Genomic DNA, 19,506 nt, shown 5'->3' on the forward strand with positions numbered 1-19,506 from the left:
TGTAAAGTGTCAGCAAGAGGTCTGAAATGAAAACCCGCAGGGAAGGTAGCTGGCTGCTGCAGCTGAAGCCTAAGGTTAAAGCGTGAATGTGCTACTGGTCGCAAGAGACAGGAGGTTTGATGGTCTCAGTGCAATGCCTTGTGGGTGCCTACTTTGCACCCTACAGTCTAACAGGGTTGGCATATGTGCAGTGAAGAGGCCCAGAAATAGAAAGCCTAGAGATTTGCAGGTCAGGATTGCACTACATTGGAGACTGTTGAGGCAAAGCTTGCACACAACCTGTCTGGCTTGTACTACTGCCAGCATTTCCTCAGTTCATTAATAGTAAAATCATTGTATTCACGTATTTATTATGCAGACCACACAAAGTACACAATGGGAACGAGCAAGAAAATTTGACCTTGTAGCTAGAGGAACTTTCACCAAACAGATGAGGAGGCTTTGGATAAGCACAAGCTTACAGTGTTTAAACTGATCCTCCAAAGGCTTGAGATTGCAGAAATGTGCAATAGCTTTGGAATCCATGCAAGATCTCTCTACCTGCCACTCTCCATTTCAAAATCTGATGCTGCCACTGATGGGACGCATGCGCACTCTCACAAATTGTTTCCTCTTTCATCTCAGTACTGTATTAACCCAGATAGGCTAAAGAAACAGCCTCATCTGTGATGCCAACGTTCTTCTAAACCTCAATACAGTGTGTAAGACAAGGAAAAGACAAACTCCCCATCCCTGGAGGGGTTTACAGTTAGACTGAGGGGCTGGGGGCAAGCACTTTAACACACCTTTATCGGGAACAATCCTCTAGTCCATTCCTCCGCTCCTAGAGGAATAACAAAATGTTTTCCAGCTCTACTTTCCTGAGTCAATGCACCAATGCTAACCTCCTGCCTCTTCCCTGCTCCTCAAAATACCCAGTGCCAGTTAGTAGTCCGATTTTGCAAGGCTTCCTTCCTTTCTGCCCCTAAGGAATGAGAAAGAGAGAGACTCCCAGATAAAATTATACCCTAAAATTTGCCCTTTGTTAGGGATGCAATTGTCAGGCTAACCCTCTGAAAAACCAGAAAGGACCACAGCTATAAAAGACCACAGCTATAAAGGAATATCTAGGAGGGAATGCACATTTTGAAATTAAATATCCTTTTTGTATCAACTAAATAAAAAAGCTTCTTTGTTAAGAAACCTTTCCCCCTCTGCAACTCTATGATTTTAAAATTATACCATCAGCTCCTGAAATTGCACTCAAGGAAACAAAGGTATTGCCTAGGTCTATTGTTGTACTGGGGTTTGCTCTTTGTTACTTGGTGGAACTCTTTTTCACTTATTTAAGCTGAGTTCAGTGCTGCTGTCATGGGCCAGACTGGTGCCCTGGAAAACTGAGTTATTCACAAAGGCCCACATCTTCAAGGCACCTAACGGCCATTGAGATGCAAAAGGGCCTGTTTCTGCAACCCTTGCCCATGCTGATCAGCCCCTTACATTTGGTGGGAATGTTCATGGAAGTACTGCTCAGTACAAGTAAGGGTTGGAGAATTGGGCCCAAAACATGTACTGGCCAGGCAGAGGCAGTGCCAGTTTGCCCACTCTGCCCTGTCAATAGATCTCAACCTGGAGAGGACAGCCCTATCCGTGTGAAGGTAATTCCATCTTCAGCGCGGGCTGACAACAAAGGTGCCGGCTGTAATGAGGATACCTGTCCACTAGAAATTGTACTGAGACCACCCATACATTTCACATAGACCATTGAGTGGTCCTCAGCTGGTGATGAATTTTGGTCATTCCCAGTCTGACCTGCATTTGAAGCAGTAACCTGTTATAATAAACTGTGAGATTATGTATCCAATTAGCAACCCCAGAGCAATCCAGTTGTAGGACACTCTGTACTGTTCCAGTTCAGACTGCCAGCATCCAAGTTCCTTTTTCCATCTTGCTCCTTATTGCTAGAATCCTTCTCCATTGACCACTGCTATTTGGATCCCAAAACACTGCACAACAACGTTCTTGGAAAAATGTTTGGGGGCCTCCTACTGCATCTAGCCAACGCTTGATTTTTCCAACGTTTCTCAGCCTGCTGGGGATATTTCACTCTTTCTGAGGAGTGGAAAACTGGTTTTTAAAAGAGCCAACAAAAACTTTGGCTTAACATTTCCTTCCCATTTGCATTTTCTGCCTTTGGTGGAAACCCGAAGTACCAAAGGGCCATGCGAGAATGTTTTCTTGGCATTTTCAACAAAAGCCACCTTCAGTAAGTATTGATGATCTATCTCAGCCAATACTGATCTTACATAGGGCCCAGGGCTTGGGAGAGAGCTGTGGTCAGGGGACCTGTGCACAGGGCTGTGAACCAAGAAGTTGAGAGTTTTAATTTCAGCTGTGACTCTGACTCCCTCTGTGAGTTTGAGCATGTCACACAATCTACCTTTGCTTCAGTCTGCCTCTCTGTAGGTAAATGGAAATAATTATTTCCCTACTTGCCTACTGCACAGGACGCTTTGAGCCTCCCACATGTTCCCATTGCAGCTGCAAAACCCCACAATTGTGTGCACAAATTAGGTGACACCACATTAAGTCATAGAGCTCATAGCATGTGTAGTTATCGGACTTGAACATACCAACCCCAGTTTGCATGTGATAAGGCTGCAATCTGTAAACATAAGAGGTGCCTGGGCAGCTCACTTTTCCCAGGCCTTGACAAGTGTGCAAACCCCCACCCCAAACACACACACACACACACACACACCTGCAGCAGAGCAGTGCCAACCTCCCAGCTTTGTTTGCATGAAAGATTTTTCACATTTTCCTGAGAATTAATAAATTAGGTAACTGGTGACTGTCAGAGTCCACTCACCACAAGCAGTGCCTCCTGCTGGCTGTCCTGGGATTAGCTCTTCCAGTTTGCACACTCCTTCCAGTATTGTCTTCTCCAATCTTGTCTCACTCTGCTGGCTTGCTCACTCCCAGGTCTGCAGCTTCCTCTTTGTGGCTTGGCCCTCCTGCCAGGTCACTAAAGTTCTCCCATTCTGGGGAATCCACAGTCTTTCCAGACCTGCTGCCCTTGCCATTCCCCAGTGGCTGGTAGGGGAGCCCAGGCATGCCCCCAACACTGGATTCCAGGCCAGGAACCCTCTAACAAGCAGCCACAGTCCCTGTACAGTCCTACCTCTTGCTGCTGTTTCCCTGGGCTGCTTCCTATCTTGCTTCCCACCTCTCTGGGTTTGCCAGCCTCCAACTTCCTCCACTCCTGGAATGACTGCAACCTACTTCCCTACATCCTTTCCCAGCAGCCCCCCTACAGCCAACTAGCCAAATACATGCCCTGCCTGTTCCTGTACAGGTGAGTCTGTCCTTAATTAGCTGCCTCCAGCCTAAGTCTCCTCTACAGTCTAATTAGCTGATTGGGCCTACCTGGCCTAATCCAGCTCTTGCAGGGCTAGTGTGAGGAGTCCACCCCGTCACAGTGACATTTTTCCATTTCCACATCAGTGACTAATTCTTCATGCTGTGATCAATCCCACTCTGGAACAAACTGCAAATTGTCAAACACAACTACCTCGGGGGAACATCACCATTTTCAGAGAGGAAAATTTACTAATTTTTCCTGCAAAAATCACTTTCTGGTGAAAAGGTCATTTATTTTTCAAATCAGTTTCATCAGTGGCTGATTTTTCTCTGGCACAGCTCTGATCAGCTGGTGTAGACTGAAAAGTTTCACAACAAACACAGCGTGTACATCTTGTCATTGTGTTTCTTTCCATTTTTGTCCTCTAGGATAACATGTTTTTACTGGAGTGTGGTGGTTCTGCTCTCACTGATGGCCCTGGCTGCAGCTGGGATTACTAATAGCTTTCTGGAAGAATACTTGGACATCAGCATAGGAAAGAAATTACATAAATTGCTCTGACGATTATTTATGTATAAATAAATAAAGCAGATGCTTTCCCTGGACATTAAAAGGCAGATGAGCTGCATCATGTGGAATGAAAGCATCCAGATTTCTTTATTAATTGTCCATTGCAATGTAAAGTGCATGTCTTTCCTGACCATTTGTTTACACTGTTTCTTTCCTATACCACAGAAAAGCAGGCACAAAGAATATAGCGAATGTGGCTTCACTTTTTGAGTTATGTGTTCAATGAACTGGTCTTGTGTACAATATCGTATGACAGCAAAAATTACATTGAATTCAGGCAATGTTAATCCAGGGAGTGGCTTATTTGAAACAGTTGCACGTGACAGCTATTTTACCCAATGTCCTTCGGCTCTGCTGTGGCTGTTGGATTCTTCCTCTCTGCATCGTGTTTGGGGCTGAACATAGAGAAACACATGGCCCGTGCACAGAGGCATTTAGAAATCTGTGGCCCCAGTCCTGCAAGCGACTCCAGCCCTGATTCAGGAGAACATTTAAGCATGTGTTTACAGTGCTTTCCTGAATACAGACAGACTTCATTGACTTCAAACACATGATTAAGTCTTTGAAGTTAAGCACATGCTTAAAATCAGTATGTGTTTAAGTCCCACAAAGCGCCTTTCCTGAACAGGGACACTTTCCTGAGTTGCGGCCTCTCTGTGGGCAGACCCCTGTTTTCGCAGAGAACCCCACTGAAATCAATGGGTCTTCATGAGGGACCAGAGGTCTACCAATCTGAAGTTAGTGGCAGGATCAGGACCGAAACTAGACACAGCTAGGCACAGATGCTAGTCAAGCAACTGAATCTATTTCAGTGTTTCTCCATAAAGCACAGATGGCTGATGTATAGGAGAGACGAGACAAACGCTCCAGCACAGCCAAAGCTCACAGAGAGTCATAAAATAATAACGAAAGCAAACTGACTGTGAAAACAGTTTTCATTAAAAGGGGGTGTGGCAGAGAGAAAAATCACTGCCTGGTGGGCTTTCCGGGCATGGTGCTGAGGTTGAATTGAAACATCACTGTAGAAAGAAAAAAGGCAAAGCTGTTAAATGTCTTTAAATAGGTCTAAATAAAGTTACAGCAGATTCCTGATTACTCAAACTATTTGGGTGACACCAAATCTGTTCAGATAAATGGGAGCTCATAGGCAGAGATTCCTTCTGGCACACATCTGCAGCTGGGGTTTGGCCATAAATATTGTATGCACTTGGTTCTGGTCATTCTGGGCACTATGTGGCATTTAGGAATCCAAAGACCATTGACTTAAACAGATGTTGAGTCAGACCACTGATCATCTTCCACATGATGATCGACGATAAAGTTGAGGCTGAGGCAGTTCATAGCCACTGTAACTAGATCACTTGCCATATTCTAGCATCTCTGGTGCCTGAATAGCGATGAGATTGCTAACTACGCATGGCCAAAGAATTAAAATTCAACATGGGTGGGGCAGTTATGGTTGCAGAGGGAACGACGATGATGAATAGTCTGGCTTTTGCGCTTTTAAAGGAGACTTGCCTTGAAGCCACTGTGGCCAGAGAGATTCCCAAACACCATGGCTCCAGGGGGAAAAACAGGAGATACAGGGCCTGATCCCACACCCACTGAAGTTAATGAGAGTCTTTCCATTGACTTCAATGGGCTTGGATTTGGTCCACTAAGAGGTAAGAAAAGAGACAGAAAAATCTATTCTAGCAGAAATGATGCCTCTTGACAGTCACAATCAGAGTGCTGCCTCCAGGAAAATTGAGAGGGGATGGTAATAGGGAACCAAATTAAATCATAGTAATGAAGTACTTTCAGAGGATCCACAAAGGCCATCTTTAAGCAGTGTTCAGGCATGCTAAACCTTAGCCTTGCGTTGGTACGTTTATAGCGAATCTGCCATCCCAAGGCCCCTAACGACTTTACAAAAAGAGCAAAGTGATATACCAACTCTATGTACTACACGCCAATGAAATGCTGCCACTTCTGGGATGAAACACAGCAGCTGTTTAACAGCACAGAGCAGCAGTGCTAAAGGAGAAATATGGGACCAAAATTATGGGAGTTACACCTGCTCACTACAGAGCTGAGGTGGGCTACTTAAAATTAGAGAGGCTACCACATTGCCTTTTACGCAATTTACCAAGCACTGGACAAATACTAACATCCCTCTGAGGTAAGTACGTAATATCATCTTCATTTTACATATGGGGAAACATAGTAGGTTTATATCAGTGTAATTCCATTGACTTTAATGGAGTGACTGACAGGCCTGGAGACTTTCTCAAAGCCACGTAACTTGGCGGCAGTGCCAAGACCAGAATTCAGCAGGGTTCTGAGTCTAGCAGTAGCACATGTTCCTTTCATATTATTTCTTCTCCCTTTTACAGGGTAATAATCAGATTCTCGACTGGATAAACTCCAGTACAAATCCAAAGGCTGACCACTCACTCACAAGGAAGGAACTGAATTATTGCCGAGGGCAAATTAAATTGCTACCATCATAATACCAGCTTAAATACACTTAATATAAAATGACGGCCTGATCCCAGGAGATACCGAGCACCCTCAACGACAATGAATCTGATTTTTATTTTTTTTTTCAATTTTTTTCCCCACTCAAAGAAGGCAAAAGCACTATACCTCATTGCGTGCTAAGTACGTGCCAAATATCACGTTTCAAACCTCAGCTGATTTCACTGTCACCCTTTTCAAAGAGTGATTTCAAAAAAAAATTTGTTTGTTTACAGTGGGAACACTGTGTCTTTTTTACTCTCCCATACCTCAAATAGGACTGAAGCAATTTTGCTCAAACTTTTAATTCAAATAAAATTAAAAGAAAACCCTCAGCACAGCCCAAACCTGGAAAAAAATTAAGACTTAAAAATGATTTCTCCGGAAAGTGTGAAAATGACTTATAATGAAAACATTTTTGCAATGTTAATTATAGCTGTTGTTACTGGTGATCATGACAGCATACCACAAAGTGAATGGTTCACTCTTGTAATCAATAAACCCCAACAGACTTTGCCCCTTTCTTCTCACTGACTGTTACTTTATAGCTAGCCGACTGAAGAAAATAACCTTCACGCCCATTTTAAACTCGATCCCTCTTGTTCCTTTGAAGCCCCAAAGATAATAATGATAATATCTGGATATCATGGTTGGATGAATGTGAGGTGCCATGAGTGAGAGTCCTCTAAATCAGTCTTTTCTTTGATTCAGATAACAATCTTTTATTTGTTTTTTTGTTTTTTCTTTAAAAGTGGTATGTTAACATCAGGTCATTTCTACATTTTCAGAGCTCTGTACAGGTCTCAAAAGGAAATAAGCAATGCTTAATGTACAAAGTAAAAACAGAACACTAGAAAAATCTGAATAAAATGGAGCAAGTTGCTGTCAGGGATACAGTACAAATTAGTAATTAGATGTCATCTGAAGTGCAATACCACTGCAGTGAGGATGAGTTAAGGAATGAAATAAAAATACTCTATTTTAAACAAACAGTATATATATATTTATATGTATATATTTTACAGATAGTAGACCCAGTGATATCTGCAGAATTGTAAAAACCTATTTACAAATAACCTTTTTTTTTTAAACATTACATATACATCAGCACCATAGTAAGAAAAAAACCAAACCTATTAAAATCTACCTCTCTATTACTTGGTCCCAGTACGGAGTATTTGGAGGAAGCTTTACAAAGACAACAGCAACTCAGCCCTCATCAGCAAACTTCCTGTCACCATATATGAGATAATTCCTGTACCCTTCCAATAAAAATGAATTTCCATTACGTCACTTTTCTCTCGCTGTGTGTGTGTGTGTTTCTAAATCTAATTTCCCAGTTTGCCTCTCCTAGGATACATCTACAAAGCAAAATCAGACTCGTGGCAGAGAGTCTCAGAGCCTGGGTCAACTGACTCAGGCTCACAGGGCTCATGCTGCGGGGCAAAACAAAGCAGTGTAGATGTTCCGGCTCGGGTTGCAGCCTGGACTCTGAAACCTGGCGAGGGAGAGGGTCCTGGAGCCTGGGCTCCAGCCCGAGCCCAAACACGTACAAGACTATTTTCAGCCTCGCAGCTCGAGTCCAGCGAGCTCAAGTCAGTTGACCTGTGCGCTGGGACTCAGCACCGTAAGGTTTTGGGTTTTTTTTGCTGTGTAGATGTATCCATCGTTGACAGGGAACCCTTTGTTACCAAGGCCAGGAAATAGTGACGCTGCCTGGGAGATGCAGACCAGCCACTCCATCCCCACCATGCTTGGCGTCCTCACTGCTGTATGTGACCCTTGGTTAGCATGGTGCAGCTGTTTGACACAGTGAAGGACAAGCATGTGTCCCATAACATTTACACATACCCACACCATTTTCCCTTGCAGGTGCCAGTTCTACCCCTTCATCTACCCCCCTTTTATGCTAGTATGACTAAGCTCCTACTAGCTATAAAATGCTTGTGGTTGAAATCTTCAGTTGGTGCTCACTTTTACAGGATTAGGGCCCACCCTGACGTCCACTGAAGTCAGTGGAAAGACCAAATCCCATGGACTTCAACGGATACTGATCAGCCCCTTCAGGTATATTATTAAAATGTGTTGGGTAAAACATTTTTACTAATGCATTTTAAAACTCTGGTGTAGACAGGACACGCTGCATTTTAACACAGATTGTTTGGGAGTTACCTTAACCAGCTAACCCATGTTAAAATACAGCTTGCCCTGTCTACACCCTTTGTCCTAGTCTAGACAAGTCCAGCAAAGGGTTACCACACAAGAGTGAACAAGCAGCAGGGCACTGAGTTCCCTGATGCTGTGTCTATACTGCAGCTGGAGGTGCGATTCCCAGCACAAGGTCACAGACTTGCATTAGTTCAGCTCAAGCTAGCACATTAAAATAGCAGTGTGGCTGTTGTGATGGCTCAGGCTACCAACCCAAGCTCAGACCCAGGGAGCGGGGTGATGGCTAGCTGGAGCGGTTGCCAGTGCCACAATATCCATGCTGCTAATTTTTAGGACAGTAGCTCCAGTCTGTCTATCCAGCTGGGAATCACACCACCTGGCTGCAGTGTAGACACACCCTCAGGAGATAAAGGGACCATTTTACTCCCATTTCTTGCTCCTGCTCAGACCTGTGCTCCATGCAGAAACAAAGGGCTTGAACCTGTGAGGTACTGAGTGCCCATCCTCAGCTCCCACAGATTTCAGTGGGTCAGCACTTCACACCATGGAGCCTAAACCAAGCCACTGAAGACAACTCAATTGGTAGGTTTGGATCATTTAAACAATTTTCACTTCAGCAAATGTTTTGGCTCATAGAGATTGGTTTCAGACATTCTGAAGGGCCGGGTTTTATTATTTTAAAAGCACCATTTTGAAAGATATATCACAGTTTTGTTACCAGTTCAGCACAGATCTGCTTTTAACTTGTCAAGAGATATGTCACTGCTACTGCCTAGCGAGCTTGTCTGGGTAGACCCTGTATTTGTGATAACCAATATACAGTCATTTGCCCCTCCGTGGATGATCATTACAACCAGTCCTTTCTTGATTCCTGCTGTTTGGATACCCCCGCGAATTTATCCCAGCACTAGGAAGTTTACACTGAACATCTGTTTAGGACAGAAAAACAGGCTGCATGTAGTATTAAATCAACTGCATGGGCATCCCAGCCCCAAATAACACCTCTAATCTTGTGCATTCAGGAGAAGAAGGGAAACTCATTCAGAGTTCCACACTCTAGTGGGGCATTTTAATGTTCTCAGACCTGCTTCCTTTCTTCTTTGTCCCTGTTTGTGGGGGCTCCTGCTCAGCTGAAGAAAAGTGAAGTGCAATGGCCTTGTGTTACAGTGCATATTTCTCCCCATGGTCAAGGGAAAATCATGAAACTCATGAACATATTGGGGGAGGAGGAAGAGAAGGGGACTTGAATTCGATCTGCAATCTGTACTGTAATCTGTTCACTCTGCTTAGTCCTTTTACACTTTGTTTAGCTGCTAGCCAACAGTACACTGCTAGGCAGCACAGATGAGCCGAAGCGCCCAGATACAGAAGCACAGACATGAGCCTAAAAGAGTATTAATAGCTCATTAAGTTAACCCACGCACCTAAGCAGTGGGTATGCCCACTCATATCCACAGACAGTCCTGCACTCAAACTGTCCTGCTCTTTGTATTGCCAGGTTTATGTTCTGCTAATCTTTTATTTTAAATTTTTTATCATGCTACAGTGAAAATGGTAACCCCTCTATGATTGTTTAGGCTAATCACATGTGCTGGACATTCTTGCACAATAGCCTAGAGTAGGCTCCATAGGCCTTGTTCTGTAACAAATCAAAGAGAGTGGTACACTTTGAAATCTGGGATCTGCTGACACCCAGAGTTCAGAACATTGCTGACCTGTGCACATGGGCTGCGCAATCACCTGGCAACCCCCTTAGGTTTTGTTCCCGGCCCGAGGGATCTAGCTTTTCACACGCCCTGAAAGCTGCAGTGGTTACACTAAAATAGAGTGGGAGAGACTGGGAACACCACATCGCTGTGCAACAGTGCCTCACCGCACAGAGCGTGCCAGCTCTTCCCAGGGACAGAGAGCAGGTGCTTTCCCAGCCCTTCCCTCTCTCTCACAGATGGACAGAGCAGGTACTGCTGTGCAGTGGAGTTTGCTATGTGGAAGTTTTGTGAAATCGACATGTCGATGTTTTAACCACCACCTGACTCTTCCACCGTTGGCTGCAGTTCAGCTCGGTTTGCACAGATTAAAAAGCAAAAAACAAGGATGGGGGGACATCCTGTTTTCTTTTTTTAACGTAACTATCAGAGTTTAAAACTATACAAGCCCACTCACTATGGGTTTCCAAACAACTCGTCAAGTTCTTGCATCCACTCATCACCTGGTCCACCTTTAATGATGGAGTCCACAAGGTCTGCACCCTCTGCTATACTTGAAAAGGAACCTCCAGCTCCTTCATTACTGTAATTGTAAGATATGTCCTGAGTGGGATTCCTCTCATAGGCCTGACCTTGGTTGCTCTGAGCAAAATTCCCACCTGGCATTTGTTGTGCAGGGGGCTGATTGAAACCAGGCATAGTGGCAACCCCCTGACTTATGGCAGGCAGAACCATTGTCCTTGCTTGGCTGGTTCCTTGCTGTGCAGGGAGCTGTTGCAGCATTTGTCTTCCCACTGCTGGATTTAGGGCTCTGACTGTTCCACTCGTGTCCACGACTGACTGGTTAATTCCCTGTGGGAAATGTTGCTTGGGCAGCCTTGGTTGCCCAGACTGCACTGGGTACACTGTGCCGTTGCTGAATGACCCCATTTCACTGCTAGTCCTTCCAGGGATACCTTGTATGCCTCGCTGCTGCCAGCTTTGTGCTCCTTGAGGGACAGTTGCCATCATGTTTTGAAGTCTAGGGGCTTGTGGCCTGGGCAGGACCTGGCCCACAGGTCCTTTCATCTGCTGATGTTGCTGGGGAATAGAGTTCACCAGAATACTTTGACCAAAACTACTGACAATTCCAACCCCTTGTCCAGACGCGGGCTGTCGTGGTCCCTGGCCTGCACTATGTGCCAGGGTCATGCCACTTTGGTTTGGGTGCTGCAACATTTGGCTCATTCCTGTGCTCATATTGTACATTCCTGGTTGGCTGGTAGATGTGTTGCTGTAAGGAGTCATTCCCATCTCGGACTGACCAGCTGCTGTCGACATTGTGCCAGGGTTCGGGGAGGGCCCCATTGCCATCATGCTCGCATTCTGGGCCATCATTCGGGAGGTCCTCATACTCTGAAGCGCTGCTTGGTTTCTCACTGCTGCTATATCCTGGGGAGAACCTACAGCAAGGAGGGGGGAAAACTGTAAGTGTTAAATCATACATCTTTGCATACCAAAAAATTTGTAGGAGCCTTTCAGATTGTAGGAGCCTTTCAGATTGCTTTGCTTTTTGGGTGAATAAATTATTCTTTCATGCGAGAGTTAAAGGAGAGAGGAGAAGGTTACCCATCCCGGGAAGGAAAACTCTAGTCCTCCTGGTATTCACATGTCAGACAGGACGTGCTTCCCCACAACATTCTAGCTGTGACCTGAACGCCGACCTGCAAAATCTCCTTTCCTTGAAGGTGAGAGGTGGTACATCTCCAGTGCTACCCTAAACAGGAACTGCTGATCATATTAGGTATTCAATCTGTGAAGTGGAAGACTGTTAGCAGAGAATACTATCAATACAGGCCATTAGACTAATTTCCCTGAAGACCTAAAATAGGGCTGGAGAGGTTAAAAGCCAATGATTTACCCGCTAAGCAATTCTCATTTATGACAATTTTTGGAGATGTCCCCCCAGAGATCCAGGGGCTTTTGGTTCTCCGTTCATCTTTAAAATATCAAGGCAAACTGATTCTGTGCATGACCCAGCCTAAACCATCAGAGCCTTCTTGATAATGTACTATACAAGCTCCTCTAGTAAAACTGTGAGGCTTCAAAGCAGCAGGTACACTGCAGAGCCATGGGAGCAGCAGTGCTGAGGCAGAGTTGCCCTTCTATTAGGCAGTGACTGACGACAAAATGTTCAGAAGGCTCCTATGTCACTTAGGCGCTAAGTCCCATTTTAAAAATAATGTAGGGTGCTTTTGAAATTTTTACCCTAAGTCTAGAAAAACTGTAAATTACATACCAATATATAACACTAAATCATCTCCTCACTGGGAAAAACGGGACCCAGGGACATTTTTACAAATTACACAGACAAAGGTCTTCATTTTTCTAGCACTGTATGCAGCTGCGCATACGCTATTCTTTTCAGACATGGGGCCCAATGCTGCTTCTATCAAAGTAAAAGACAAAACTCCTATTGGACTTCAATGGAAGCAGGATCAGGCCCATCATAGTGCATGTGATGGTTAGAAATCTACTTTGTTGGACTGAATTTCAATGTAAATAACTGAACTTCAGCCAACCAGTTAAGACTCTCTTCTAGATATCTCCATTGTCTTTCAAAACTGAGCCATGAAAATGGAAATGTCAGACTCAGAAGGCCAATCAATTTTTTAATAGCTCAGGAGGCATAAATGAATGGATTTTCTATGTCATTGTTACTGATTAAGTCTACGGAAAGAAGAAAAATTGTTTTTTCTGGACATGTAGAGCAGAGAGAGTGTATTAGTGAATCAATATTATAAACACATTTTACTCCACCTTGGACCAATGATGGGAAGCCAGAAAATCCTAACCTTGTTAAATTCCACACCATGGCAAATAACTGCACCATGCTTGTGTCTTTCTGATGTGGGATTATCGATTTCTGGGAAGCCAATATGCCTCTGTATTTACTATCTTTATTTAAAAACAATTACAGGAATTCTGATTACGCCACAGGTTCATTGTGGTTTTGGGTCAATACCATACCGAACTAAAACAATCAAATACTCTGCAGATGAAGCTCGAACAGGATCACAGAATGAGGCAGACAATTATTCCCAGATCAAACATTATTAAATTTAAATTAAAAAAATCTGTAGTAAGAGACAAACTAAACAACAAAAGCAAGACATGATGTCCTAACTCAGTCCTCGTCACCATGGCATACAGCACAGATGAGTGTCAGTCTGAAGGACACAGAACACTGTCCTGTTACGTAAGATGGATGGTTCTTCTTTGTGAGTATATAGAAAACGTGTGCTAGAGAAAGCACGTCACATATTATTGCACACATGGCTCAATGGGATGGCCCCATCTCCTCTGCCTGGTGCCTGGGATTGGGTGTGGAGTGACGTGCAAAATACAGGTAAGCGAAGTGTTTTGGAGAGTGAACAAAAAACCTATAAAAACCAGATAATCCAACAGCTTTTACTTAGCCTATGTTACTGACACAAAACAATTTTCTCAATGTTATACATTAGCGAGTCTCAGTTGTTTATGGTGCTCCCCCATTTATGACTGGGCAACCATCTCCCCACCCATTGGCAAGCCCATAACATTTTTATTGTGATATCTGCAAGCGCTTAAGGAGAAAAATAGTATTAGGAAAGTATACAATGCATTCTTAGCTGTCTTTTAACTCATGTTAGCAACTGGAAACAATCAGAAGAGTCAGCACCAGCCAGTCCCAGTCTGAGCAAGACTACAATCTGAGAACCACAGTTTTACCTGCATAAGATACAGGAGCTCAGATAATGTGGTAGTTTAGAGAGATAGGAATTTTAATATACTGGTGAAGTTCTGCTGTCAGCTACATCCATGCAACACCTGTAAAGTCCTTTGGATTGTGTGTATATAACCAGAGGGCAGAATTTGGCTAAATATTTCTATTTAAATTAGTTTATTCATGAAAACTAATCCCTTCATTGGTCAAGTTAGACTAATTCTTCTCTCTATTTTCTTCTAAACAATGGAGCTGGTGCAATATTTCAGAAGATTAATAAAGAAACATTTTGGGCAGGATTCTCAGCTGGTGGATACTGGTGAGCTCTGCTCAGGTCAATGGAGCTGTGCCAGTTTACAGCTGGAGAGGATGTGGTTCTTTGTTCACATGGCTATATGCTGGTATCAATGTACATAAGAACACAAGAACAGCCATACTGGGTCAGACCAATGGTCCATCTAGCCCGGTATCCTGTCTTCCAAGAGTGGCCGATGCCAGGTGCTTCAAAGGAAATGAACAGAACAGGGCAATCATCAAGTGACCCATCCCCTGTTGTCCAGTCCCAGCATCTGGCAGTCAGAGGCTTAGGGACGCCCAGAGCTTGAGGTTGCATCCCTGACCATCTTGGCTAATAGCCACTGACGGACCTATCCTCCATGAACTTATCTAATTCTTTTTTGAATCCAGTTATCTTTCTGGACTTCACAACATCCCCTGACAATGAGAGCCACAGGTTGACTATGCGTTGTGTGAAGAAGTACTTTCTTTTGTTTGTTTTAAACCTGCCACTTATTCATCTCATTGCGTGACCCCTGGTTCTTGTGTTATGAGAAGGGGTAAATATCATGTCCTTATTCACTGTCTCTGCACTGTTCATGATTTTATAGATCTCTGTTGTATTCCCCCCCCCCTCCAGCCATCTCTTTTCCAAGCTGAACAGTCTCACTCTTTTTAATCTCTCCTCACATGGAAGCTGTTCCAAACCCCTCATCATTTTTGTTGCCCTTCTCTGTACCTTCTCCTATCTTTTTTGAGCTGGGTTGACCAGAGCTGCATGCAGTATTCAAGGTGTGGGTTTACCATGGACTTATATAGTGGCATTATATTTACTGCCTTATCCTTTTCCTAATGGGTTCCTAACATTCTGTTCGCTTTTTTGACTGTCGCTGCACATTGAGTGGATGTTTTCATAGTACTATCCACAATAATTCCAAGATCTCTTTCTTGAGTGGTAACAGTTAATTTAGACCCCAACATTTTGTATGTATAATTGGGATTATGTTTTCCAATATGCATTACTTTGCATTTCTCAACAATGTAGTATGCATTCCTCCTTTACACATAGTCTGTGTATGCGTTCCTCACTTACAAATAGTCTTTTACTATTACTCCACACTATCACAAACAGATACTACAACGATAGTGCTTTAGTCCTTTATATATTTACACTGCATCGTTAAGGGAGCCATTAAACTGGATCTTCATATTTTAAAAGCTCAAAATTAGTTGTACCTGAAACAGGATATTTTCCCTAGGTTTTTCGACAACATACAAATGTCCTGAAAAAGTCCTTGAAGCTTCAGACTTGTAAGCTATCTCTCCTAGTATCTAAGATACTTAACTTTTTTCTATAGCTGCCATTTCTGGCATGACTAAATCCATTCCTGGTCTGAATTAAGATGACCTCTTCTGAAGGATAATCATTGAAAATCCCTTTCCAAAAAGGGAAGGAGATGGACTGAAACAAAGGTGGGGAGGAAGAAGAGAAGAACCAAGAGGGAGGGAGAGTCACTGGTTGAAATAATTTATAATGGGGAGTGGGGAGAAAAGATAAACTCTCAAAATCAAAGAGCCAAAGAGGCAGAACAGAGGTGAAAGAAAAAAGTGACTGGGAGAATTTTTAAGGGGCAGATTTTATTGGAGAAAGCTAAAAGCCACTCAGAAATACAACTCTCCATGTAAAATTGTACAACACCCTTCTGTGAAAGTGTGTTATATAAGTGTACATGTGAGCGTGCAGGAGGCAGAGAGAGAGAGAGAGAGAGGGATCTTTTCCCTCGATACCCCCCAGCCTCCCACCTACACAAAAGAAATGAGCGCCCAGATGCCTGCTACAAAGGACAGCACCGATTTGCAGGGTGTGAAAAGCATTTATAACTTTTACCTGGGAACTGACCGGCTTGTTGCACTGGATACGAGCTCCGCTGCTGCTGGAGATGGTGCCGAGGCAAATGGGGCTGCTGCTGCTGCTGCAAGTGCTGGAAGCGAACGAGAGAAGGAAAGACGGCAGGGGAGAAAAAGACGATTAGCGAAAGAATGACTGAACGTGACCGTTCTGAGACCGGCCGAAACGACACACAGCAGCTCAACTGCAGCACTTCCGCTAGCAGGCCGTCCTGGGTGTCAGCAGACAGGCGAAGTGCGCCGCAGCCTCACGTGAAGAGTCCTACTGAGAGGAGCTAGAGCACTCAGCACATGGGCTTCTTTTTGGTTCAAAAAGGAACCAGCACTTTGACTCCCATGACCTGTCCCTACTCATCAGCACTTCCTAAGTAGCAGTATGATTGTCTCCAACCTAGAGGGAGGGGAAGTGAAGAGGGGATGGGAGGGAATATTTATAGAAATGTCTTTGTCCATCAACATGAGAGGTGGGTTCGAAATGAAACTCTGGATCCCAAATCCCTTGAGCTCTGGCAATGTTCCCTTCCGGATCCAGACTTAGTGGCTGGCCTTGCTCTTTAGAATGAGAACACACACTCCGGATTCATAACAGCCCCAACTATGAGGATTGTTGGCTCCAGACCTGAACTTTGTGGCTCAGGCCCATCTCTATCCAAACAAAATGAGCTGCTGGGGCCCAATTCCCCTACTGTTCCCCCCCCCACATCCGCCCCATTTTTTGGCTTTGTTTTGTTGTTTCCATTCGCTTGTTTTATTTACCACGTACAGTAGCACCACAGATGTGCTGATAACTCTTTCAGGACAAGTGAATCCGTCTGAGATAGCGAGTGATTGTGCAATGCCTGTGTGTCCCGATTTGTTGCACAGCTATGTTGAGCAGTCTCTCATATCTGCAGTATATGAATATTCTTCATTTATTTAAAGCACACTCAAATGCTGATTGTGAATATAAGTGGAAGCCAATGATGTCTGGGTTTATATGTGCCTTCAAAAGACTAGCGGGTGCTCTGCAAAGCAGCTCTCATAAGACCCTGAGGTTATCTGGTTGCTTCATCAATGTATTGTAAACAGACAGTGGCAAGAGAGGGAATGAAAACTGACCTCTTGTACCTTGATTCCTTGTCCCACAAATGTTCATTATAAACTTCCTGGTCACAATATATAGATTCCCCCAGCTCACAAAAAGAGCCTTAAGAAGAGCCCACTGCTGAATACAAAATGTGTAGGAATCACAGCACAACTTTGAAAAATGTATTAGCAAAACACAAAGGAAAAATTGCTTGATACGATTTCCAGTGCACCAGAAAAAGCCAGGAATCTAAGCGGACCATTGGCCCAAGAGGCTTTTAGTCATGTGTGATGCAGCTGATCGTATAGCTGCTGTTTCCCAGTACTTTTAGGGTCTGGTTCTCCACTGGCTTCCCCTTGGGTTGCGATGACCACCTGCGAAAGCGGGTGTAAAACACCACCATTCTCAGTGGGCAGCTTAACATGCATTTTGCACAGGCACAAGTGATGACGCAAAGGGCAAGGCAAGTGAGAATCAGGCCCTAACACTGAATTCAATTTCAGCCTCTATTACCGGAATACAGAGGCACCATTTGCCATTCTACTACAGAAAAGATGGAGTCAGGTGGTGTCTCCCTTACAAACTGAGGTCCTGATTCTGATCTCCTGCACAGCAGTGTAAATGGGGAGCAGCTCCAGGAATCAGTGGGAGTATACAGATGTGAAACTGGCTTGAGTTCAGAAGCAGCGTTTGTGCTTTTCAAATTTACTTTTCAGTTCACTCCAGGCTGACAATTCAGTGTACACTAATTCTGTTCGTACCAGTTTTACACCCGCATACCTCCAATGACTTCAGAAGGGGGTTGGACTAGATGACCTCCTGAGGTCCCTTCCAACCCTGATATTCTATGATCTATGATCTAAGTGTAGCTCCAGATTTACACTGGTATGAAATCAAAGTCAAGGGCAAAGTATAAGCCAGGGGACATGAAATTAGTTTGACCATGTGTTTACTACATCAATCACAGTTTGCGCATATGAGCATAGATGAGGAAAGGCTGTGCTGTGATGCTTCCATTGCCCCTGTTCTCATGTGTGTGGGTATTGTACTGTCTGAAATACAGAAGAAGAGCTACAGTACCTGCTCTGCCAGGATCTGCTGCTGCTGCCTTTGCTCCCTTAGAAACTGTTGCTTCTGTTGCTCCATCACATGGAGCTGAGCCCTTTGCTCTATCAGCATCTGCTTCATGATGGCTGCTTGTGGCTGATTTCCCAGGAAACTGGGACCTCCTGGGTTTGCACCTGTGACCACGTTGCTGGAGCCTGGTGGGACAGAAGGCTGCATAGGGCCTGTGGTCCGAGAAAGTCCCACCGAATGTTGTTCCTGTACAAAGAAAGAGATACAGCTTTACTACTCCATGTACTTCACATACAAGGGGAAAGTATGAACCAGGAACAGTAAGTGGTGGACTCGCTTGTGAACCTAACACACCTCAGAAAAGGCAAGAGATCCCTGAAAACCCCCCACACCCAACCAACCAATTTCATATAGCACATTCCAAATGGAACAGGTATTAGACTGAATTATACTTAGCACCCACATAAACTTATGTTGAAAGCACTGCACAGAAATTAATTATCAAGATCCTTACAGCTGCCTTGCTACAGAGGGGAGAATTTACTATTTCCATTTTACAGATGGGGAAAGTGAGGCAGAGAAATGATTTGCCTATCACATGGTGAATCAACAGCAGTGCTGGGTTTAATAGGACTTCCAAAACTCCAGCTCTGAGCTCATCAGTATTGCCAACTGCAAGCATTCAAAATACATGAATTGGGACCCGAAAAATAACGAGATTTTCTTTAAAATCATGAGAACAATAACAGTTTGGTTCTTTTTATTTTCCTTAAGGTTTCTGGGCCTTTAGGAGTCATATTTTCAAACTTTTTCTCTGCAATCATGAGGATAAGAAACTGTTTTTAAAAAACAAACAAACAAACAACAACAAAAAGGAAACTGAGATCCTCACATCATCATTTGACTCCAGGAACTGGAGCTTTAAGAAAATCACTAACTACTGTGAGATGCATTAAATCTTGAGAATTGACAACACTGATTCCTGTAGACCACAGCATAGTTCAGGATTTAGCCACAAAATAGAATCATTTAAGGTTCATACCTCAATCACATTGTGAGAGCTTGGGGCTGAGGAGGAGAGGAAGCAGGAAACCATTGTGACAGGGGTACTTCTGCCTAAAATGACCCCATAGCTCCCCTCTGTCTCCAA

At 43.9% G+C, this 19,506-nt stretch overlaps 2 protein-coding genes across 3 annotated transcripts in view; one reads left to right on the forward strand and one right to left on the reverse strand.

Annotated features, from left to right (window-relative positions):
- MGST2 (microsomal glutathione S-transferase 2) overlaps positions 1-4,112 on the forward strand; it is a 29,503-nt gene extending 25,391 nt beyond the window's left edge. For both annotated transcript variants that reach the window (XM_077815260.1, XM_077815261.1), the window contains exon 5: positions 3,769-4,112. In XM_077815260.1, the coding sequence (XP_077671386.1) occupies positions 3,769-3,901 (133 nt within the window). In that variant the 3' untranslated portion in view covers positions 3,902-4,112. The remainder of the gene's footprint in view (positions 1-3,768) is intronic.
- A 3,010-nt stretch (positions 4,113-7,122) lies between these two features.
- The window catches only part of MAML3 (mastermind like transcriptional coactivator 3), a 354,680-nt gene continuing 342,296 nt past the window's right edge, over positions 7,123-19,506 (reverse strand). Inside the window, exons 3-5 of the mRNA XM_077815259.1 lie at positions 18,360-18,602; positions 16,194-16,287; positions 7,123-11,726 (exon numbers count right to left, since the gene is read on the reverse strand). Coding sequence (XP_077671385.1) covers positions 10,741-11,726; positions 16,194-16,287; positions 18,360-18,602 — 1,323 coding nt within the window. The 3' untranslated portion in view covers positions 7,123-10,740. The remainder of the gene's footprint in view (positions 11,727-16,193; positions 16,288-18,359; positions 18,603-19,506) is intronic.

The sequence above is a fragment of the Eretmochelys imbricata genome, chromosome 4 (genome assembly GCF_965152235.1).
Source record: "Eretmochelys imbricata isolate rEreImb1 chromosome 4, rEreImb1.hap1, whole genome shotgun sequence".
NCBI lineage: Eukaryota > Metazoa > Chordata > Testudines > Cheloniidae > Eretmochelys > Eretmochelys imbricata.